Source organism: Chrysemys picta, chromosome 4 (assembly GCF_011386835.1).
Source record: "Chrysemys picta bellii isolate R12L10 chromosome 4, ASM1138683v2, whole genome shotgun sequence".
NCBI classification, from domain to species: Eukaryota; Metazoa; Chordata; order Testudines; family Emydidae; genus Chrysemys; species Chrysemys picta.
Genome location: NC_088794.1, coordinates 153,116,565 through 153,139,774, shown reverse-complemented (window position 1 = coordinate 153,139,774; position 23,210 = coordinate 153,116,565). Strand labels below are relative to the sequence as shown.

General features: G+C 46.6%; 2 protein-coding genes across 7 annotated transcripts; both read left to right on the top strand.

Annotated features, from left to right (window-relative positions):
* Positions 1–740: 740 nt before the first annotated feature.
* C4H14orf28 (chromosome 4 C14orf28 homolog) lies at positions 741–19,079 on the top strand. Of its 6 annotated transcripts, none has more exons than XM_042858102.2 (6): positions 746–880; positions 3,272–3,379; positions 3,682–4,206; positions 7,049–7,138; positions 12,643–12,777; positions 18,624–19,079. In XM_042858102.2, exons 3-6 carry the CDS (start codon positions 3,683–3,685, stop codon positions 18,808–18,810), a joined length of 936 nt encoding a protein of 311 aa, XP_042714036.2. In that variant the 5' UTR covers positions 746–880; positions 3,272–3,379; position 3,682; the 3' UTR covers positions 18,811–19,079. The 6 variants fall into 6 exon arrangements, with proteins under 6 accessions (XP_005303484.2, XP_042714036.2, XP_023964003.2 ...); XM_024108235.3 differs by having other exon boundaries at positions 749–880; positions 3,269–3,339; XM_024108236.3 differs by having other exon boundaries at positions 752–880; positions 3,272–3,339.
* A 1,553-nt stretch (positions 19,080–20,632) lies between these two features.
* LOC135983242 (uncharacterized) lies at positions 20,633–22,685 on the top strand. Its single transcript, XM_065594042.1, has 2 exons — positions 20,633–21,181; positions 22,111–22,685. Exons 1-2 carry the CDS (start codon positions 20,779–20,781, stop codon positions 22,683–22,685), a joined length of 978 nt encoding a protein of 325 aa, XP_065450114.1. The 5' UTR covers positions 20,633–20,778.
* The last annotated feature ends 525 nt before the right edge of the window (positions 22,686–23,210 follow it).

The following is a 23,210-nucleotide window of genomic DNA, read 5'->3' as shown; positions in this document are numbered from 1 at the left end:
AAAATCTTCTTGTCTGCCTGTAATAAAGATATTGCCTGGTCCCAATCACCTGCCCTGTGTCAGGATTCTGCAGATGACTAGGCCTCTCACATGCAGGGTGTATTATTAGCAGGCTGACACAGATTTATGGCCTGTCCTATGAGAGATGTGAGAATGAAAAAAATAAATGACAGGCTCCACACCCCTGGAGGGGGAATAATGATAATAATAAACACCCCTCTGTGAAACAGGCACCCCTGTGAGACCCTGGCTCTTCAGCTCCTCCCATGGTCGTACGCCCCGCCCCTTTCTATAGCCCCACCCCTTATGCATTAGCTCCGCCCATATCTCTCTATCCGCCCGTTCCCACAGCCCCGCCCCTCACCATTTGCCCCGCCCACGTCTCTCTATCCGCCCGTTCCCACAGCCCCGCCCCTCACCATTAGCCCCGCCCACATCTCTCTAATCCCCCGTTCCCACAGCCCCGCCCCTCACCATTAGCCCCGCCCACATGTCTCTAGTCCCCCCGTTCCCACAGCCCCGCCCCTTACCCATTAGCCCCGTCCACGTCTCTCTGTTCACCCCGTTCCCATAGCCCCGCCCCTCACCATTAGCCCCGCCCACGTCTCTCTGTTCACCCCGTTCCCACCGCCCCGCCCCGCCCTGGCTCTGTCCTGCCCCTTGTTCCCACAGTCGGAACCCGCCGCCTGTAGCCCCGCCCCAGTCCCTCTAGCCACGCCCCTCGCCGCTTTAGCCCGTCCCGGGGCGGGGCCTGGTGACGCAGGAGGCGGGGTCCCTCCGTAATAACAAGCGGCGGCCGGGCCTGGCCGGGCCGTGCGGCGGGCTCGGGCCGCGGGGTAGATGTGGCGGCCGGGGGGGGCGCTCGGCGCGGCCGGCACAGGTACGCGGAGCGGCCTAGGCCAGGCCCGGCCCGGGCCCGTGGGGCGGGACCTGCTGGGGGAGCAGAGGGCCCGTGTGGGGGGGGGACCCATGGGGGCTAAGGGGGAGGGTCGGTGGGGAGAAGGACCCCTGGGGGGGTTGCTGGTGACACCTGGTGGGGTGCAGGTGGCCTGTGGGGGGAGGACCCATGGGGTTGTGGGGAGTGTGCTGGTGGGAACCCATGGGGGCTGGGGGGGAGGAGGAGGACCTGTGGGGAGTGTGCTGGGTGGCACCTGGTGGGAACCCATGGGGGCTGGGGGGGAGGAGGAGGACCTGTGGGGAGTGTGCTGGGTGGCACCTGGTGGGAACCCATGGGGGCTGGGGGGGAGGAGGAGGACCTGTGGGGAGTGTGCTGGGTGGCACCTGGTGGGAACCCATGGGGGCTGGGGGGGGAGGAGGAGGACCTGTGGGGAGTGTGCTGGGTGGCACCTGGTGGGAACCCATGGGGGCTGGGGGGGGAGGAGGACCCATGGGGGTTGTGGGGAGTGTGCTGGTGGCACCTGGTGGGGTGCAGGTGGCCTGTGGGGGGAACCCATGGGGGCTTTGGGGAGGGGACTGCTGCTGGTGGTGGTGGGTGGGGTTACCACAGGGGTGGTTGTGGGGAGAGCCTTGTGAACCTTCCTCCTGTTGGGCCAGGTGGCTGCTGCCCTGATGGACCCTCCCCTGTGCCTAATCCTCTCCGCAGCCGAACTCTGCAAGAGGTGACCTTGCCCTGGCGCAGGGGCAGAGCCCAGGGCCATCCCATGGGTCCAGCTCTGCAGAGCTCCTCTCACCTGAGTCGCAGCCTGGCCTGGCCCTGCCCCTGCGAGTGGGAGGAGAGCTGGGTATGACGGGCCCTGGTGGTGAGAGCTGGGAAAGGTACAGGCAGGCGGGGTGCTTGCTCCCTCCTGGCATTGTTAGCACCCTGTGAGCAGCATGGTGCTTCGGCCCAAGTGAGGTGGTGGGCCCTGAGCAGAACCCCAGGGAGAGAGCAGCTTCCCCTGCCCGTTGGGACCCCAAGAGTGAACGCTGCAGATCAGCTTCTGGCAGAAACAAGCACTTGCTTCTGAGCAGTAGTGATAGGGGAGATGTTGTGACACTTGTTTCTGTCAATGTGTCTGAGCTTTTGAACGGTCTCAGGTCCCTGTGTTCTTTCTGTTTTCTATCCCCAACCCACTGTTTCCCCTTCACATCTTTTGCTTTGTCATCATTTGGCTTGTACTTTCTACCCTATTCAAGCTGTAATGGCAGAGAACATTGGGTCTAAGTACTGAAGAGTAATGGACTTGTGCTGAGTTTCTTGGTTATAATTAACTGATGATGCCTTACTGCTTAAGTAGTCTGTAGTTTTAGTCCACATTATTTTCCCACCCTGAAGCCAGAAATGATGATCTACGTTTCTCTTGCCTTTATAAGGACATAACTTGAAATAAAAGCCTAAAGAAAATGACTTTGCTAGAAACTGTATATGGTGGCAGAGGGGCTCAACTCTCTTCCCATATGAAAACCGGATGTCTTTAGTCTACAAGACTAAAATGCATTTGAGTTTGGAAGTCTTAAGTTTTAACTTGCAAGGAGTCACAAAAAGCCTTAGTTTTTACAATAGTTATTGCCTAAATATTAAACATGACACTTTTCTTCCCTTGTATCTGTATCCTGATGTAGGTGTTCTTATTAAGTACAGTAGAACCTCAGTTACGAACTGACCAGTCAGTCGCACACCTCATTTGGAAATGGAAGTACGCAATCGCAGCAGAGACCAAAAAAGCAAATCCAGTACAGTACGGTGTTAAACATAAACTTAAACAAATTAAGGGAAATCAGCTTTTTTCTTCTGCATAGTAAAGTTTCAAAGCTGTACTAAGACAATGTTCAATTGTAAACTTTTGAAGAAACAAACTATGTTTTGTTCAGAGTTATGAACACAACCTGCATTCCGGAGGTGTTCATAACACAGGTTCTACTGCAAATGCTAGTGCTTCCTAAAACTAGAGATCCTAAACACTTCCTGCAGCACTAGGGTTACAAAACTCTAAATGCTGGCTCATTCTGGACGAATACTTTATCAATAAGGTATTGTCATTTCACTGTCTAGAGCACTGAATGGTTCAGAATTCAAATGCAACATTACGTAGCATGTTGTGAAAATCAGATATTGGGCCAAAAAGACCCTTTCTGTAGTGTTTAAGACTGATATGTCCTAGTCACACATTCAGGGATTCCTTGTAAACTGATTTCAAGTTACTTTCAGCTTACCTAAGCTAAGCTGAGTACAACTGCCTCACATTTCTCTGTGGTAACTGTCCTCTAAAGTAACCTATATAGTTTGGTGACAAACAGTGGGCAGTGACTTAACACAGATTATATTCAGCAGGAAAACACTTCTTGTGCCAGTCAGCCAGCCCGCCTGGACTCTAGGGGAGATAACAGCATCCTTTATATGTGAGTGACTCATCCCTTCTTGCAGACTGAATCTCTCAAGGTACAGCTTAATGCCTCCAATGCCCACTCATGCTTTAAAATTAATCACTAAGACTTTCTTTAGTAAAGACCAGTAATTAGCTGGGTCAAATGGGAAGAAACCTATATCTAAACTAGGGAAATCTCAAAGCCATTTGATTCTTAGCAGGGGCTGCTCCTGACTGTTCTTGGAAGCCTTGTATACTGATAGCACTTAAATTGTTTTTAAGTTCTGGTCCACTCACTGTATATTCTAAGTGTGTGCCTGTTCCAAAACGGAATGCTCTTGGTACAATATATTAATACTTTTCCTCTTAATCGCAGGATGAAGACACTGTTTGAGGAGATCAAAGCATCAATTAAAAATAATTATGATCCAGACCGCTCATTTTGGAGGCCTGTGCTCCCTTGGGGAGGGGTTTTTACTATCAAAGCTGGCCGGAAAGCTGTATCTTGCACACCACTTTATGTTGAAATAAATCTGAAAAATACTTGCACTATCGATGGATTCTTGATGTTGTTGTATGTCATTCTGCATGAAAATGAACACTTCCCCAAGGAGCTCTCCCTTCATTTAGGTAGAGAGTTTGTCGACTACTTTCTTTACTTAATGGACTCCTATAATTTTACAACAGTGAAGCTGCTTTGGATTTGGGACAAGATGGAGAAGCAACAGTACAAATCTGAAGTTCACAAAGCTTCACTGGAAATCGATTTATTTGGAAATGAGCATGATAACTTTACAAAGAATCTAGAAAGTCTCATGTCTACCATTCAAGAGAGCTACTGTTCAAATTTGAGGTGTCCAACTCGTATGCAGGAAGATCTGCATAGAACAATTAACATAAAGTAAGTTGCTGCACATGCTGGCATGCAACTGTGATAAAACAAACTTCTTCAAGGGGGGGGGGCTGTAACTCTGGTTTTTAAGAGATCAGTATTACTTGTCAAAGGGCCTTTATCAGCTAGAATACATCTATGGTTGTATGTATCTGTAGCAAATGTGTACACCCTGTGTACTCACATCATTCAAATTGCTGTAGAAGACTTAGATATGAGCCCTTCTGGCCTAGGGTTGGCTGACAGTGATTAAAAAGAATATTGCATTAATTGCAGCAGAGCATGTCTCTAATATTCTACACTGCGGTGCTAAAGTGTAATTGCTTTTGATGCTCACTGATTGGGAGTGTTGGCTTGGAGAGCTGTTTAACAAATACTGCTGGGTTGGGCTTTCTTCCCTCTCTGCTTGGAGCATGTGATATGCAAATTGCTCTCTCGCATTTGTAGCTGTTGACTTATTGTGACTAAGAACTCTCCAGAGGTGCCTGTCATTCATGCTGTGTCCTTGTACTACAGATTAACACTTGCAAAATAAATTACGTGCCTAAAATGGATTGTTTGTTTCACAGTAAAGAATAAATGTAGAACGGCAACAGTACTGTTTTTTGTCCTGTCCCAATGCTAAAACTAGTAAATGTGTCCCCAGTAGCTAGGTGGAGTTGATCTTTGCAGTTATACCTAGAAATTAACAGAGGGAGGACAAATGGACAAAAGCAGTAGGGAGAGTGAGTCTCAAAGTAGAACATCCTTCACAGAAAAATTGCTGTTGGCAGCTCCATCTCTCAAATGGAGGGGCTGTAGCACCTCTGATTGGAACTGGGGCAATAGGTTGCTAGGGGAGAGGTACTTTTTCAGGTAACAAGTTCCCAAACCACTGAGGATACCTTCAGATGCTGGCGTACACCTTTACCCTGATATAACGCTGTCCTCGGGAGCCAAAAAAATCTTACTGCATTATAAGTGAAACCTCATTATATCAGACTTGCTTTGATCTGCTGGAGTGCACAGCCCCCTCCCCCCGGAGCACTGCTTTACTGCATTATATCTGAATTTGTGTTCTATCAGGTTGCGTTACCTCTGGGTAGAGGTGTAATGGGCTTCTATCTTGAAACTCTAAATTACATTATTAAGCAAGTTGTTGCATTCTCTACTTCAGTTTTAGTAGTCTCAACTTGTACCCAAGTCCAGAGAGTATTACACTAAAAGTCTGATGAGGGGGGCTAAGAATCGAGTCTTGGAGAAGATGCAGGAAGGCCTTCATTTCTTAATGAAGTACATTAGGCCAAAACAGACATTTCTGGGGTTATGAATTCTGTTGACCTGCTCAGAATGATCACTGAAAGAGCTAGAAATGTAGTTTTACTACCTGACTCTCAAATCTGTCTAGCAGAAACTGAGAGCTCTTGCTGCGTCAGTGGTACCAGTATGAATCATGATCAGTGATTCTTCACCCTCTGCTGGAATCCTGTCTACTTCTGCCATGAGGTTTTTATACTAGCAGCTGATGCAGATGAGTTAAAGTTACAACTGCAGCATACTGACCACATGGTAAGGCACAGGGCTCTCTGCTATAACTTCTCTCTTGCAGATTGTGGCGTTTGCTTTCATGGGCTTGAAAGTCTGTTGGACTTGGATACTTCAGGTTTTGAATTTTTACCCTTTCACTGCAGGCATTGTGCATCAATGAAAGCATTTTTCCAACTTGTAGCGTTCGATTTCTTAGCTGGTCAGGTCATATTGCACCCTCTTACTCTGCTTAATGGTGACCCAGATGCTATGTAATTGTCCTGTCCTTAAATTACAGCGCTGTACCCTCAAGATGTTAATTTCGTACAGCAATAAGTGTAGCAATTAAGGCTTTGTTTCCACCATTCTTTGTCTGATTTAATAGTTGGATGAAAAATCACATGCAAATAACAGGTGCTGTAATCTTTTTTGAGGTAGAAGACAAATTTGTCTAATCCCCTCATGCCAAGTATGAGCTTTTAATGACTGGGTCTGTGCTCTGAGGCAATAGTAGTTTAGGTTTAATACCTTCCCTACGAGAGACTTTCAGCTGCTTGCTATTTTAAAGTTGACTCTAACTGGACTCTTACAACATTAGTGCTGCAACCTAGGAGACCACTACCTTCTAAATTTACACCGCTTCTCCAGCGAGGCATGCCAACTAACCAATGAAGCTGTTCTGACTGGGCTTAAGGTAGTTCTCTCATACTGTTTTTAAAAAACAAAAAACCTCTGTGCTCAATGGTTGTACTGTGAAAATGAACATGGTGCTGAAGAGCATGTAAAGATACCTTTTTAGGTCTATATTTGAAATATGTGATAAATCAACCAAGCACCAGCCCTCCTGTCCATACTCTGTTCTATATTTCATACATTTCATCGGAGTAAGATATTTGGACTACCTGACTCTACACAAACACCAGGGAAAGGAAGGTCTGATGGACACTCTTGTGGGTGATCCTAGAGTACAGAATAGGACACAGCCTTTTGGCTTTATTGTGCAGTACATGTCACTGTTACGATACATTTGTTCATGGCAAGATGAGATCAGGTTTAGCTGACTGCATAGCTGAAAGACTTGAATCTCAACAGCAGAGTTCTCAATATGGCAGTCATGTTCAGGAGAAGTTGGTTTGGCGTTTAACTCAAACATTAAAAACATTTATTTGCTCTAAAGTAGCTAGGTTCTTGGACAAGAAACAGCATTCTAAAGACTCTTTTTCACGGGATGATTGATTTTTGTTTGTATTGAGTTTAGGGATTGTTCTTTATGTCATTGTGGTTAAATGATTTTATACTGTGCAAGTACAGAATAAATCTGATCAAATGTCCCTAACTATTTCAGTCCTCCCCAAGAAATTCCTCATGGAGACTTGATTCAGCGGGCAGTAGATGAATTATTCTGTTCCAGGATTGAGCTCTGTGACCAGTATGGGTAAGTGCATAATAGATATGAAAGTGTGTATTTGCTATCACCGAGGGGGCATGGTCTGTTAGCCTGTTTGCACTTGCTCACTGCTAGACAAAACTTTTCCCTAGGATTGAAATGTTCAGTGCTTGGTCTCAGCCCAAAGCTGACATTGGACTCCTCAAACTGCACACGTGTTTCCATGGGTTCCTGCAGGGGAGCTGCCTTTCATAAACCCAGAACCAGCAACTATATCCACACCTGCTGCTCCTGCTTCCCAAACACGCTGATCTGTGTGGCTTCCCCTCCATATCTCCCTGTACAACATAGTGGGCAGAACAGTCCGGAGAGGGGGTGAGGAGAAACAACGGTGCTATAAGGATTAGTTGGCAAAGGAGAATCTGAGGCTCTGGATCTGAGAGGCTTGTGTGGGAGGGGAAAATATTTGGACTAAGTTTGGGGGAGGGAAGAGAGGCTAGGAGATTGCAGAATGGGAAGAGCAAAACAGACAGTGGGGGATTGAGTCAGCAGAATGCTAGAGGCATTGTCCTATTCTTACAACTGGGTTCAGCTAAATGGATCCAAGAGCCCAGGATGGAGTGGGATGTGGGTTCGGAGGAAGCATGCCAAACCACTTTCAGAACAGTGTTCTCGGAGTTGGTGTTATAGCGTGCACTCAGCACCACAGTGCCTCCTTGTGGCAAAACCAGACATCTCAGACCAGTCACTTGCCAGAATTATCTTGGTATATCTTAATCATTTCCCTGTCAGTGGGGAGGCCTCAAGCACTGGTGTCCCTTGCTTCCTCTTGTTCTCTGCCTACAGCATGTAATAGGCTAGTTTCCTGTGGGCTGTAAGACTTGAGTCTAATTTTGGTTGTTGGGTTTAGTGTGCAGGTGCTGGTGGCCTGTGATGTACAGAAGATTGGACTAGATGAGCTGGTGATTCCTTCTGGCCTTAAAGTCTATAATTCTGCCTCAGTTTCCCTTCTCTGCTAGTCCAATTGCCATCTAGCCACTTGCTGATTCTTTGTTACGACCTCAGTGCTCTGGTCAAGTTAGTAGTAGTCCTGTCCCCTCTGAGTGTTAGAGTCCTATACCTCAGGTGGCCCATTGCCCTAGATGAGGGGAGCACAGTCCCTGGACTCTCTGAGCATGGCCCACTTGTTGAAGGCCTTACGAAGTCCTCTTGCTGGGTTTGGCAGGGGAAGCGGGGCTTGCACACTCCTCGGGGTTCCAGGCCAGGGACCGCATGAAGTGGTTGGCACTGCTCTCTCAGCCCCTCTCTGGCCTGTTCTCTGACTCAGAGGCCCAGTAGGGGTCTTCTCTTCTAGAGGGTCTGGTTTCCTGAGCAGTTTCTCCCCAGTGTGTTGCTGTAGGCACCTGCTCTCAGTGGTTCCTCAGTCTCTAGCAGCTGCTGGGCTGGGTTTCAAACCATCCTTCTGATTTCCATCCTCAAGATGAGTCTCTCCCCCCTCCCCCCTCGACTCTTGGAGCTGGGCTTTCAGACAGTCCCTCTCTGTCTGTCCCCTTAAGGCAGTCACTATCTTCCCTCCTTCAGACAGGAGTCCCCTCAACTCTCCTCCTGGATCTGGGACTATGGTTCAGGTTAGTAATACCCTCCCTGAAACAGGAGATAACACAGCCACCTCCCTCTGCCCTCCACTCAGCCGCGCCTGGAGCTAGAGTTATAACTTTGGCCAGTTGTAGAGCCTTAGGCACCTTCTTTCAGCTCGCCCTTATCCCCCGTTAGTCTCCAGGCTCCAAGGGCTTAGCAGGCCGGTCGAGTCCTGCTGATGACTCCCTTGTTATGAAGGAAGAGGCAGCATAGAAACTGGTCCCCCTGCTAAAGGTCCTGCCCGTTGGCTGGGAGAGAGCAGAACCTTGCCCTGCACACTCTGCAAGGCTTCTGGGCCCAGGCCTGTGATGAAACAATAATGGGGATTTCCTCCCAACCACTACTTATTCACAGGACTGTGTCCTCTCTCCCAAAAAATCGTAAAGCCCATGATGTGATGGTGGGGTGCTGACCCCTCACACCACTACCTTTTAGGGGACAGATCAAGTGCTGGAGGAACCAACTAGGGGCAAAGCTTTTCTTGACCTGCTGCTCACAAACAGGGAAGAACTAGTAGGGGAAGCAAAAGTGGATGGGAACCTGGGAGGCAGTGACCATGAGATGGTAGAGTTCAGGATCCTGACACAAGGAAGAAAGGAGAGCAGCAGAATATGGACCCTGGACTTCAGAAAAGCAGACTTTGACTCCCTCAGGGAACAGATGGGCAGGATCCCCTGGGAGAATAACATGAAGGGCAAAGGGGTCCAGGAGAGCTGGCTGTATTTTAAAGAATCCTTATTGAGGTTGCAGGAACAAACCATCCCGATGTGTAGAAAGAATAGTAAATATGGCAGGCGACCAGCTTGGCTAAACAGTGAAATCCTTGCTGATCTTAAACGCAAAAAAGAGGCTTATAAGAAGTGGAAGATTGGACAAATGACCAGGGAGGAGTATAAAAATATTGCTCAGGCGTGCAGGAGTGAAATCAGGAAGGCCAAATCACACTTGGAGTTGCAGTTAGCAAGAGATGTTAAGAGTAACAAGAAGGGTTTCTTCAGGTATGTTAGCAACAAGAAGAAAATCAAGGAAAGTGTGGGCCCCTTACTGAATGAGGGAGGCAACCTAGTGACCGAGGATGTGGAAAAAGCTAATGTACTCAATGATTTTTTTGCCTCTGTCTTCACGCACAAGGTCAGCTCCCAGATTGCTGCACTGGGCAGTACAGCATGGGGAGAAGGTGACCAGCCCTCTGTGGAGAAAGAAGTGGTTCGGGACTATTTAGTAAAACTGGACGTGCACAAGTCCATGGGGCCGGATGCGCTGCATCCGAGGGTGCTAAAGGAGTTGGCGGGTGAGATTGCAGAGCCATTAGCCATTATTTTTGAAAACTCATGGCGATCGGGGGAGGTCCCAGATGACTGGAAAAAGGCTAATGTAGTGCCCATCTTTAAAAAAGGGAAGGAGGAGGATCCGGGGAACTACAGGCCAGTCAGCCTCACCTCAGTCCCTGGAAAAATTATGGAGCAGGTCCTCAAGGAATCAATTATGAAACATTTAGAGGAAAGGAAAGTGATCAGGAACAGTCAGCATGGATTCACGAAGGGGAAGTCGTGCCTGACTAACCTAATTGCCTTCTATGATGAGATAACTGGCTCTGTGGATGAGGGGAAAGCAGTGGATGTGTTATTTCTTGACTTTAGCAAAGCTTTTGATACTGTCTCCCACAGTATTCTTGCCACCAAGTTAAAGAAGTATGGGCTGGATGAATGGACTGTAAGGTGGATAGAAAGCTGGCTAGATCGTCGGGCTCAACGGGTAGTGATCAATGGCTCCATGTCTAGTTGGCAGCCGGTTTCAAGTGGAGTGCCCCAAGGGTCGGTCCTGGGGCCGGTTTTGTTTAATATCTTTATTAATGATCTGGAGGATGGTGTGGACTGCACTCTCAGCAAGTTTGCAGATGACACTAAACTAGGAGGCGTGGTAGATACACTAGAGGGTAGGGATCAGATACAGAGGGACCTAGACAAATTAGAGGATTGGGCAGAAAAAAACCTGATGAGGTTCAACAAGGACAAGTGCAGAGTCCTGCACTTAGGACGGAAGAATCCCATGCACTGCTACAGACTAGGGACCGAATGGCTAGGTAGCAGTTCTGCTGAAAAGGACCTAGGGGTCACAGTGGATGAGAAGCTGGATATGAGTCAACAGTGTGCTCTTGTTGCCAAGAAGGCTAACGGCATTTTGGGCTGTATAAGTAGGGGCATTGCCAGCAGATCGAGGAACGTGATCGTTCCCCTTTATTCGACATTGGTGAGGCCTCATCTGGAATACTGTGTCCAGTTTTGGGCCCCACACTACAAGAAGGATGTGGAAAAATTGGAAAGAGTCCAGCGGAGGGCAACAAAAATGATTAGGGGTCTGGAGCATATGACTTATGAGGAGAGGCTGAGAGAACTGGGATTGTTTAGTCTCCAGAAGAGAAGAATGAGGGGGGATTTGATAGCAGCCTTCAACTACCTGAAGGGGGTTTCCAAAGAGGATGGAGCTCGGCTGTTCTCAGTGGTGGCAGATGACAGAACAAGGAGCAATGGTCTCAAGTTGCGGTGGGGGAAGTCCAGGTTGGATATCAGGAAAAACTATTTCACTAGGAGGGTGGTGAAACACTGGAATGCGTTACCTAGGGAGGTGGTGGAGTCTCCTTCCTTGGAGGTTTTTAAGGCCCGGCTTGACAAAGCCCTGGCTGGGATGATTTAGCTGGGAATTGGTCCTGCTTTGAGCAGGGGGTTGGACTAGATGACCTCTTGAGGTCCCTTCCAACTCTGATATTCTATGATTCTATGATTCACCCCAGTGCAGGAGGTCTTTGTCATTGTAATGCTTGAGTCCCTTTGTAAACCCAGGCCATAGTCCTCCCTTGTCTCCCTCCATTGAGACACCTCCAATTTGGGGTAGTGTCTGCTGTGTATTTGGCATACATCACTGCTGGCCAGTACCAGAGGCCCATTTAAAAATCCCAGCTAAAGGGGGTAACTAGCAACAGTGAAGTATCTGGGCTCCTGCTGCACCAAGTGCCACCATTGCCTTTAACAGCAGTATCGCCTCAGATTACCAAAAAGAGACACTCTGGACCCTTATAGTAGCATTTGCAAAGGTGCCTAAGGTAGCAAGGTGCCCAGCTCCTGCTGACTTTCAGTGAGATGTGGCACCTCGTTCCCCAGAGCACCTGAAAATCCCACCACCAGAGGACAGCTTGGTTCAAGCAGTAAGTTAGTAAGCAAATAGTAAATTGGCTAGTGTCCTCTAAATTTACTGTGAATTATTGTTGCTCCTTGGCCTGAGCCGTTAGCCATTCTTCTGGACATAGCTGGGTTGTTTCTCTTAGGAGAGAGTGTGGACATGAGTTTGGTATCTTTGGTGCCGTCTTTATTCACAAAGAAGTCCTGTTTTCCTGAGCAGAGCAGGAACAAACAGCCACCAATTTTCTTGCTCACTATTTCCAAGGCTGCCTCTCCATCCAGTCTTGTGCGCAAAGGAGCTCTGTCTCTGTACCCTCTGAGCCATGCTCGCAACTGCTTTGCTGTGTCAGAGGCAGAAAGTCCCCTGGGAAACTCCTTGGACCACATGAAATGGCTGCTGATTGGCCTTTTTGTGTGTCCCAGTGCTTTGGGCAGCAGCTTCTAGGGGGTCCAGTTGTCATACTCCATAAAGGAGGTGAGTTGCTGCTTCCCTGTAGGCTGAATGAAGGATAGCCAGCAGCCCATCAGCTTTCACAGGTCTGTGATTGCCTGAGGATCAAAGATACACATGATGACAGCCATTAACACCTTCCCACATAAAATAAACAAACCAAATTCTAATACAAGACAAAACCTGCCCTAATGAAGTGTAAACCTTGTCTGGATGTGAAATAAAACCTGCTTAATTGTACTGCTTGCCCAGTGAAATGATTGCCATTTCTGCTTCTCTACTTGCAGATGTAATGGGTTAAGAGAATTCACCCAGAGAGTTTTCTGCCATGGGGCACCGCCTTTTGTTGTTTTAAATATGCAGCAATGGAAGCCAGAAGAACTGGCATATGTACCATATCATTTGGATTTATCTGATCACAAGTAAGTATTTTAAAACTATATTTAACAAGGCAAACGGCTTCTCTTCACTTCATGTTTTCAGGAGGAGTCCAATAATCCTTTTGAATAATCTGTAAAGGAAAGGGGTTTTTTAGAGTCAGTAATCATGAAGCAGTATGGACAGGTTTCAGAGTAGCAGCCGTGTTAGTCTGTATCCGCGAAAAGAACAGGAGCACTTGTGGCACCTTAGAGACTAACACGTTTATTTGAGCATAAACCCATGAAAGCTTATGCTCAAATTAACGTGTTAGTCTCTAAGGTGCCACAAGTACTCCTGTTCTTTGTGCAGTATGGACAGTCGTGCTCACTGCTAACTTCTTATTGTCAAAATCCCTTTAGAACAATTGTTTGGTTTCAGAACCAGCCTTCCTATTTTCTATTAATTATCGAAAATACATCTAACTGCAGATATTGCAATGCATTATTACAGGGCGTAGCATTTTGATATACAGGGTTCTAGCTGAGGCCCAGTTAAGCATCAGAGAACTTTGAATCCAAATTTTACTTCCTTAGCATGCCTGACGAGGAGAAAGTGAAGGGTGATGGGACTGTCAGATTTCAGAGTAGCAGCCGTGTTAGTCTGTATCCGCAAAAAGAAGAACAGGAGTACTTGTGGCACCTTAGAGACTAACAAATTTATTAGAGCATAAGCTTTTGTGGACTACAGCCCACTTCTTCGGATGTAGTCCACGAAAGCTTATGCTCTAATAAATTTGTTAGTCTCTAAGGTGCCACAAGTACTCCTGTTCTTCTTTGTGACTGTCAGAGGAGCACAGAAGGAGACTGAGCTCCCCCTCCCTATTTACCCATAAGATTCACAACAGAGCCCCCAGGTAGGCCCCATATCCTGCCTTCAGATGTGGGGAGAGCTCAGAAGAGTAGAGAACAGGTGGAAGTAAGACAGGGGTTACTAGCTAACACTATAGGGATAGACTGAGGGCCTCAGCCCCCCACCCCCGCCCCTGTGTGTCTGTAGTGGGGGAAGGGGGAGGGAGAGGCCCATTGTGTACACAGTGAAAAGACCTGCTTTCACCCCTTCTTGATGATGTGCTAGCAGGAGATAAGCGCTCAGCTTCCTGGCAAAGGGGGAGAATCGAAGCAAAGCAGCAGCATATCTGGCTTCCCTTCCCAGAGGATTGTGAAGAGTGGTGGAGCTGTGGGCTGGGCCAGCCCCCCAAAGGGAGAACGGGACTAGCTTTCCTCCTCTTCCATTAGCCGCTAAGGGGTGATCCATGCCCTCCAGCCCTCCCCAGAAGACTGCAGGAGTCCGTTGAACTGTGGGCTGTTGCTCCTCCCCCTCTTGCCCCCTGAACTCACTGGCAATGCAGTAGTGGGGGACCTTGGATCCTGGAGGATCACAGAGCAGCAACTGTGCCGATTAGCGCCTCATCCCCTTCCCCCTCTGTGGAAGTTGTACCAAGTGGCGCGAGCAGGCCTGGGATAGGGATAGCGATACTGTTGAGGGGAGTGGAAGGGATAGGTGCTTTCCCCCTGAGCTGTGACGAGCATAGGCAGTGGTGAAAGGAGCAGAGGGTGTTCTTCTCCCGGGCCTTGTATAAGGTTGGGTCCAGCTAGAGTTGAGCGCAGCACAGAGGGGAATAGCAGCGTGCCTTGCAGTTTCTCTATCTCAAACACGGGTGAGGGATGGTCACTGGACAAAAACCACAATGAAGGGGGAACAGGGCAACATGCAAACCAAGGAATCAGAGTCCAGAGGAGAATCAGTGGATATGGGGAGGACTAGTACAATAGTGACACAGATTAATTCCAGTTTAGGTGTGGTGCTGACAACCTATTTCAGCAAGTGGGAAGAAAAATTAACACACAGTGGATATCCCAATGAACCAGCAACAGCCACTAGACATGGACTTAAGACTGATCAGCATTGAGGTGGACCTGCAGGAGTGGCAGCCCAAGAGTCTCAAGTCAAAGAATTGACACAAACTGGAAGATCTGATAAATAGGGGCAGCAAGAAAAGTATGAGTATTCTAGGACGGCTGGAGGAAAATTCATAGAGTCCTGTGAAATATGGATCCCCGAAGCTCTGATTCTGACAGTCAAATCAAGATCGGAAGGGCACACTGGATCAGGATCCTGGCACACAACAGGAATTCAGCTAGACCACACTGTCATAACACATTTATATAGTTAGAGACCAGGTTTCAATTCTTGAGCCAGCCAGCCAGTTCTTCGTAGTGTGTGTGCAATGTGCCTCAGGTGCCATGTGACCAGGATTCATCACCAAATTGGGTCTGCTGGTTGGTGAGCAAAGAGCAACCATGTATCCTTCCATCAAGATTGTTCCATAGCTGTACACAGGAAAAGGGTGAATTTATGAAAATCTGCAAGCAGCTTCATGGGGGGAAAGCAACTTTACAGATTCCTGGCAATCCTAAAATTAAAAAATATATAAAAATAAATGGTAGTTAAAATCTTTCTACATGTTTGAGGTGGCCCAGAAGTTCCTAACCTCAGTACTGGAACCAAATGTAGTAGACCAAGAAATAGCAAATGATTAGATTCAAGTTAACAGAAGGAGTAATGGTCTCAAGTTGCAGTGGGGCAGGTCTAGGTTGGATATTAGGAAACACTATTTCATTAAGAGGGTGGTGAAGCACTGGAATGGGTTCCCTAGGGAGGTGGTGGAAACTCCTTCCTTAGAGGTTTTTAAGGTCTGGCTTGACAAAGCCCTGGTTATGATGATTTAGTGGGGGTTGGTCCTGCTTTGAGCAGGGGGTTGGACTAGATGACCTCCTGAGGTCCCTTCCAACCCTAAGTTAAGTGTCTCAATTGCAAACTTTCTAACCCCCAGGAAGAGGAATTTTCTACTATAATAGATGTAAAAATTAAGAAAATGCAAGCTAAGCTTAATCAGTGTATAGATATTGTGTATTTCCTTGATTAGCAAAACAGTACCAACTTTAGTGGCAAATCAACCTGTTTTATTATAACAATGACTCAACCTTTATGAAAATCAAAAGTACAAATGTAATACAATTAAAAATCTGATTTAAAACAAGGGTTCTTGCTTCATGATTTAAATTGGAAATTTAAATTGGAAATTTAAATCAATCCACCCTGCTTGAATGTAAGATAATACAATACAGAACATGTCATGTTATAAGAAAAATGCTGTCTCATGGGCAGAGGTTCATACAATTGTTTATTAGGAAAGTTAAGAATTTTCAACAAATAATGGTACAGGAGTTAGTGTATGGTTTATGGTTATGTTATAAGAAGGGATCATGGGGGATGTGGGTGTAGGGAAGCTCTCAAGCAAATACTGTATAGATACAAGATCCAGGGGTTATGGATAGAGGAAACTGGTATTGGTAAAGACAATGCTCCCTGTCTTGAGAAATGGTTAAAGAATCAGGATCAGTCTGGTTCTCCTGGAATGTTAGGGGATTAAACCTTCCAATAAAACAATACCAAATGACTGCTTTTAAAAAAGCTAGTGGTGGGATTGCTTCAGAAAACTTAACCTGAAAGAATTAAACATAAAGGGAAGGGGCATCCTATAGCTATGGGCCATCTCTCTGCTCCCATAAGAGAGTGGTGTATATACTAAGTAAAGGAGGAGGGGGGGAATGTAAGAGGATTAAAACAGGTTCAGATGGTGTATTGAGGGGTAAATGTGTTACACGATGTAGCATACCCCAAATGAGGAGGCTACTCCCTTCTTCAGTAACTCTTAAATTATTGCAGTAGTTCAGAAGTCATGGGCAATTAGGATTGCCAGTTTTGATTGGATGTATCTGTCGTGGTTTCATCACATGACAATCTTTAATTAAAGATTCATCTTCCATTCCTGGAGACACCAGGACAATCCTGGAGGGTTGGTAACCCTGTGTGCAATAGGGGCATGCAACTAACTCTTGTCTTAACCCAATGGAGATAGATTACCAAGCAGGCAATAAGCTCTGTTTTTAAAAAAAAAAAATCATATAGCATCACCATGCTATAAAGAACAGGACATGATGAATATTTGGGGTTTTTACATCTTCATGGACTTTACTTTTGCTTCTGAAATTGCCATAACATGCTAAATAGATTTAATGAAATCTTTAAACATTAATGAAGTTATAATCCTTAGTGGTAGAATCTCTCTCTTTAACCACGTGTCTGTGTTTGTGAAAAGAAAGCACAACTCAGAAAGAAGCTAGAGTTTTAGAAATCTATTGTTAAAAGACAAATATTTTGTGAATAAAATGCAAAACTGTTGATTACATTGAAGGAAAATCCCGTATAGGATCCATCCTGGGGAGTACTTTAAAGCAGTAATAAGGGGACGGGTAGTGGAAAAAGAAAGACACAGACAAAAACCAACCAAAGAAAAACCAGGCTGCTTTAGAGGAACAAATCGAGAGTTTGCAGAAGCAACCTAATATGACTAATAGTGCAGCTTGAGAGCATGAGCTTTAAAACTAGCATTAGAAACACTGATACCAGAAAAACCCAGCCGGCTCTCCTGTGTGCCCAGCAAAGGTTCTCACCAGCGTGCGAGTCAGGCACATTGCTAGCCAGACTGATCTCTAATAGAAGACACAGAACTAACGGCTGCTCGGTCATGGTCCTGCTGAGAGTTTCTAGCGTGCATAGCTGTCACAGCACCACCTACTCAGGCTACTTGTGGGCTAGCCATGCCTCAGTTTCCCCTCACTCAGGTGGGATCTCATGACCCTCCCAGGCAGGATTTACTGCCACACCCAAGTCTTTTTCTAGGTAGTTTTATTTAAATATAAAAATTAAACAAAAAAAAACCAGAAGTTGTTCTGCTGACCCTGGGCTACAGTGCCTGAAGACTTTTCTTCTCAGTGCTGAAAAGAGAATACCTGCTACACTACCCTACCTCTCCTCCTGTCCTTATGCTTCAGGGCCTACCACAGAAGCACATCTCTTCTCAACTGAATTTTCTCAGCCCTGATACCTTGCCAGCTGGCTCTGATAATTAAACAGGGCTGGCTGGCTTCAGGTCCTGAAGAAGCAGGCAACCGTCTTAGTGTATAGCAAACTGTACCTGAGTTTTGGAGTAAGCATCACTTGAAGGCCACGTGGGACCAAATCACTAACTTTTTCCCCTCTGCCTGTATTAAAATGCCATGCTCAATGGAGTCATAGATGTTAGAGTATCCCATTTCTATTAGCTCATTCATTCCTTCTTCCCTGGCAATGCACAACTTTCCTCTACCACATAATTCAGCAGGAACACACTCCAGATTGATTTTGAAAGTTATTTTAATGCTTTTTCTTATACTAATTTGGAGTGAAGGGGACAGAAATTAAGCCTTGAGTGAAGGTCAGACTAGCCATATGATCTTATCTTGCTACAGACCATCACTCTTGCTCCAGGATTTGCTCAAATGGACATCAGGCACCTGGGGCAAGAAAACAGCTCACTAAGGGTACATCTACACTACAGGGGGGAGTCGATTTAAGATACGCAAATTCAGCTACGTGAATAGCGTAGCTGAATTCGACGTATCGGAGCCGACTTACCCCGCTGTGAGGACGGCGGCAAAATCGACTTCTGCGGCTTTCTGTCGACGGCGCTTACTTCCACCTCCGCTGGTGGAGTAAGAGCGTCGATTCGGGGATCGATTGTCGCGTCCCGACGAGACGCGATAAATCGATCCCCGAGAGGTCGATTTCTACCCGCCGATTCAGACGGGTAGTGTAGACCTAGCCTTAGAGGAGTTAAGGGCAACGCTGGTTCCTCTCTACAACAACTAAATGCCTGCCATTGACAGTAGCATTCTTCTTTAGCATTTACTGCCAGAAAGAGCATGTTTGTGATGGTTACATCTCTGTTTGCCTTCATTTGCAGGTACTTATTGGAAGGTGCCACGTGGTTTAATAAAGAGGAGCATCATTATTCTGCAGCTTTCCAGATTGATGGGTATTGGATACACTACGATGGCCTCCGAAATGTCAACTTAATTTTGTTAAATAAACCCCCAGAATTTCTTCTTTTGTCATCTCTAGTTTATATTAGAGCAGCAGAGAATAAATAACATATCTAGACTATGGATACAAAGTTAAATCACGTTCCTTTCTCTGCCACCAATGCTGGCCCATCCCCAATGGAGGTCTATATTTTATGTATACTTGGTATCCAAGAAAAGAGTAGAACTACAGTAGTTCTGGTATCGTATCATCCAGTGCTTACTATAGGTAAAAGTTTGAAATGGGAAACACTATGCAATTTTTTAAAAAACATTTATTGAGCTATTTTTATACAGGCAAATTTTTATGCTACAATAAAAAAGCAAAAAAACAAGAATGGTTGTATCCTTTGTTTCTTTATTAATATTTCAAAGTTTACATGATCACAAATGATTTTTCTATCATAATGCACAAACAAGGCAGGTAGAATTAAGGTTGCACAGACCACCTTACTTCTGGCATTTCATGAGTACTTGACTTCATGGTCTAAAAACATTTTAACATAGGAAATAACATTTAAAAAAACCCTAAGTAAACCTAAGTTCTTACAACAGAAATAAATATCAGTTATTGAATGCCAATTCTACCTGTCGTCAGTAGCATCTGAGCCCTGTAGAGCAACATGCATCACTCACTGAAAGGGTGGATTCTGTATGCATGAGTAGCCCCATTTTACAGACAGCATGGCTGAGCAGTTACATTTGACAGATTATTTCTGAACCATAGTGTGGCTAAATGATTGAGTGGGATCTGCCATATGAGAGATCCCAGCTGGTGTAACCTCTCAGTGGGGTAGGACTCTTGCTTAAAAAAAAAAAAAAAAAAAAAAAAAACTCTTTGAAAGGTTACTGAATTATTAACCTTTCAGTATGAATGAGACTTGAACGGCGGCTGGTTCCTTGCCCAGTACACCATGTTATATACCAGAAGGTGTGCTGATGTAGGGAGTGGGATCTATTTTGCCTGACTGTGCCTGGCCTGCCTGGGGCTGGCGAAGGTGCACAAAGAAACAGAGCAGTGCATGTGCCAGGCTAACTCAATGTTCACTGTTTTCTGGCAGCATGCCAAAAATGAGAAGTTAGCAAAATCCAGAGGACATGGTGATTTCTAATAGTGAATAACTTAGCCAGTAAAAAGTAGTTTGTGGCAAAAGGACTAGCTCTCTGCCAAAATGTAAAGTCCTGGTGCAAGTCATGGAATTCTTGAAAAAAAATGTCAGTAAATCACATAGTATAGCACAAATATTGAGGGACACTGTACAGAAAACCTCAGTTTTTGCACTGTCCTCTTTGAATATGCTGATGAAAAAGCTATAAGAGAATTAAGTGGCCTTTACAAAATTTTATCTATTCTTCTCCACAGTGTCTGACTTAGGCTCTGTACTTTGCTCTTTATTGGGAAGTCAGTAAAAGTAACAGCTAGATCATTTCAAAACCAAACCAATGTAAGCCTCCAAAACAGATTTTCCAGGTAGATGCAAAATTCTCAAACAACCAAACACTAAGGCCTGGTCTACAGTACGAGTTTAGGTCAAATTTAGCAGCATTAAATCGAATTAAGCCTGGACACGTCCACATGACGAAGCCCTTTTTTTCGACTTAAAGGGCACTTTAAACCGGTTTCTTTACTCCACCTCCGTCGAGGGGATTAGCGCTAAAATCGGCCTTTGCGAGTCGGATTTGGGGTAGTGTGGACAGAATTCGACGTTATTGGCCTCCAGGAGCTATCCCACAGTGCTTCATTGTGACCGCTTTGGACAGCACTCTCAACTCAGATGCACTGACCAGGTAGACAGGAAAAGCCCCGCGAACTTTTGAATTTCATTTCCTGTTTGCCCAGCGTGGAGAGCACAGGTGACCACGCAGAGCTCATCAGCACAGGTAACCATGATGGAGTCCCAGGATTGCAAAAGAGCTCCAGCATGGACAGAACGGGAGGTACGGGATCTGCTCGCCATATGGGGAGATGAATCAGTGCTAGCTGAACTCCGTAGCAGTAAATGAAATGGCAAAATATTAGAAAAAGTCTCAAAGGCCATGAAGGACAGAGGCCATAACAGGGACGCACAGCAGTGCCGCGTGAAAATTAAGGAGCTAAGGCAAGCCTACCACAAAGCCAGAGAGGCAAACGGAAGGTCTGGGGCAGAGCTGCAAACATGCTGCTTCTACGCGGAGCTGCATGCCATGCTAGGGGGTGCAGCCACCACTACCACAATCGTGTGCTTTGACTCCATCAATGGAGAATCACGCAACAGGGAAGCGGGTTTGGGGTATGAGGAAGATGACGATGAAGACAATGAAGATAGCTCACAACAAGGAAGCGGAGAAACCAGTTTCCCCAACAACCAGGATATGTTTATCACCCTGGACCTGGAACCAGTAACCCCCGAACTCACCCAAGGCGTGCTCCCAGACCCTGAGGGCACACAAGGAACCTCTGGTGAGTGTACCTTTGTAAATATTATACATGGTTTAAAAGCAAGCGTGTTTAATGATTAATGATTAATTTGCCCTGGCAATCGCGGCCAGTACAGCTACTGGAAAAGTCTGTTAACGTGTATGGGGATGGAGCGGAAATCCTCCAGGGACATCTCCAGAAAGCTCTCCTTCATATACTCCCAAAGCCTTTGCAAAAGGTTTCTGGGGAGGACTGCCTTATCCCGTCCGCCATCGCAGGACACTTTACCACGCCAGGCCAGTAGCACGTAGTCTGAAATCATTGCATAACAAAGCATGGCAGCGTATGGTCCCGGTGTTTGCTGGCATGCAGACAACATCCATTCCTTATCTCCCTTTGTTATCCTCAGGAGAGTGATATCATTCACGGTCACCTGGTTGAAACGGGGTGATTTTATTAAGGGGACATTCAGAGGTGCCCGTTCCTGCTCGGCTGAACAGAAATGTTCCCCGCTGTTAGCCACGCGGTGTGGGGAAGGGTGAAGTGATCATCCCAGAGAATTGGGTGTGTGTGTGGGGGGGGTAGTTAGGTTTGTGCTGCATGTTAACCCGGAAACCGCAGCCCCTCCTTTTACATTGCAAACCCATTTTAAATGGCCAACCCAACGTGTGCTTGGTATGGGAAATGAGGGCGCTACTGTTTGAAACCATTCCCACATGTTAAGAAGGTTAAAAAAGCCAAAAGACTGTGGCTTACCATGGCTGCCTGCAAGCCGAAATCTGTTGCCTGGCACTGCGTGAGTGATCTCTCACACCAAACTGGCAGGCCCTCAATATAAGAGGAAAAATGCAACTTTGTAACAAAAGCACATGTGCTGTGTAATGTGAACAGCAAAGTTTAACGTGAAAGAGTGTACCCATTGTTCTCTAAAATGTGTCTTTTTTAACCACCTCTCCCTTCTCCTCCACCAGCTGCAAATGTTTCTCCTTCACAGAGGCTAGTGAAGATTAGAATGAGAAAACGGCGGACTCGGGATGATATGTTCTCGGAGCTCCAGGTGTCCTCCCACGCTGACAGAGCACAGCAGAATGCGTGGAGGCAGTCAATGTCAGAGTGCAAAAAAGCACAATATGAACGAGAGGAGAGGTGGCGGGCTGAATCGCGGGATGAACAGAGCAAGTGGCGGGCTGAAGAGGGTAAGTGGCGTCAGCTTGCTGACAGAAGGCAAGAGTTGATGCTCCGGCTGCTAGAGCATCAAACTGAAATGCTCCAGCATATGGTTGAGCTGCAGGAAAGGCAGCAGGAGCAGAGACCGCCGCTACAGCCCCTATGTAACCAACAGCCCTCCTCCCCAGGTTCCATAGCCTCCTCACCCAGACGCCCAAGAACGCGGTGGGGGGGGGCCTCCGGCCACCCAGTCACTCCACCCCGGATGATTGCCCGAGCATCAGAAGTCTGGCCTTCAATAAGTTTTAAACTGCAGTGTGTCCTTTTCCTTCCCTCCTCCCCCACCCCTCCCGGGCTACCTTGGCAGTTATCCCCCTAGTTGTGTGATAAATTAATAAAGAATGCATGAATGTGAAGTAACAATGACTTTATTGCCTCTGCAAGCGGTGCTCGAAGGGGGGAGGGGAGGGTGGTTAGTTTACAGGGAAGTAGAGTGAACTGGGGGGGGGCGGCGGAGGGTTCATCAAGGAGAAACAAACAGAAGTTTCACACCGTAGCCTGGCCAGTAACAAAACTCATTTTCAAAGCTTCTCTGATGCACACCGCGCCCTGCTGTACTCTTCTAACCGGCCTGGTGTCTGGCTGCGCCAGCGGCCAGGCGATTTGCCTCAACCTCCCACCCCGCCATAAATATCTCCCCCTTACTCTCACAGATATTGTGGAGCGCACAGCAAGCAGCAATAACAATTGGAATATTGGCTTCGCTGAGGTCTATCCGAGTCAGTAAACTGCGCCAGCGCGCTTTTAAACGTCCAAATGCACATTCCACTACCATTCAGCACTTGCTCAGCCTATAGTTGAACAGGTCCTGACTACTGTCCAGGCTGCCTGTGTACGGCTTCAT

What these genes read in the sequence shown, in the direction of transcription:
- C4H14orf28 (XM_024108234.3), top strand. Translation starts at nt 3,638, where the DNA reads ATGCTCTTGGTACAATATATTAATACTTTTCCTCTTAATCGCAGGATG. An exon ending in CATAGAACAATTAACATAAA is followed by an intron (nt 4,207 to 7,048) that starts GTAAGTTGCTGC and finishes TAACTATTTCAG; the next exon opens with TCCTCCCCAAGAAATTCCTC. An exon ending in TTGGATTTATCTGATCACAA is followed by an intron (nt 12,778 to 18,623) that starts GTAAGTATTTTA and finishes CTTCATTTGCAG; the next exon opens with GTACTTATTGGAAGGTGCCA.
- LOC135983242 (XM_065594042.1), top strand. Translation starts at nt 20,779, where the DNA reads ATGAAGGACAGAGGCCATAACAGGGACGCACAGCAGTGCCGCGTGAAA. An exon ending in GGGCACACAAGGAACCTCTG is followed by an intron (nt 21,182 to 22,110) that starts GTGAGTGTACCT and finishes CTCCTCCACCAG; the next exon opens with CTGCAAATGTTTCTCCTTCA.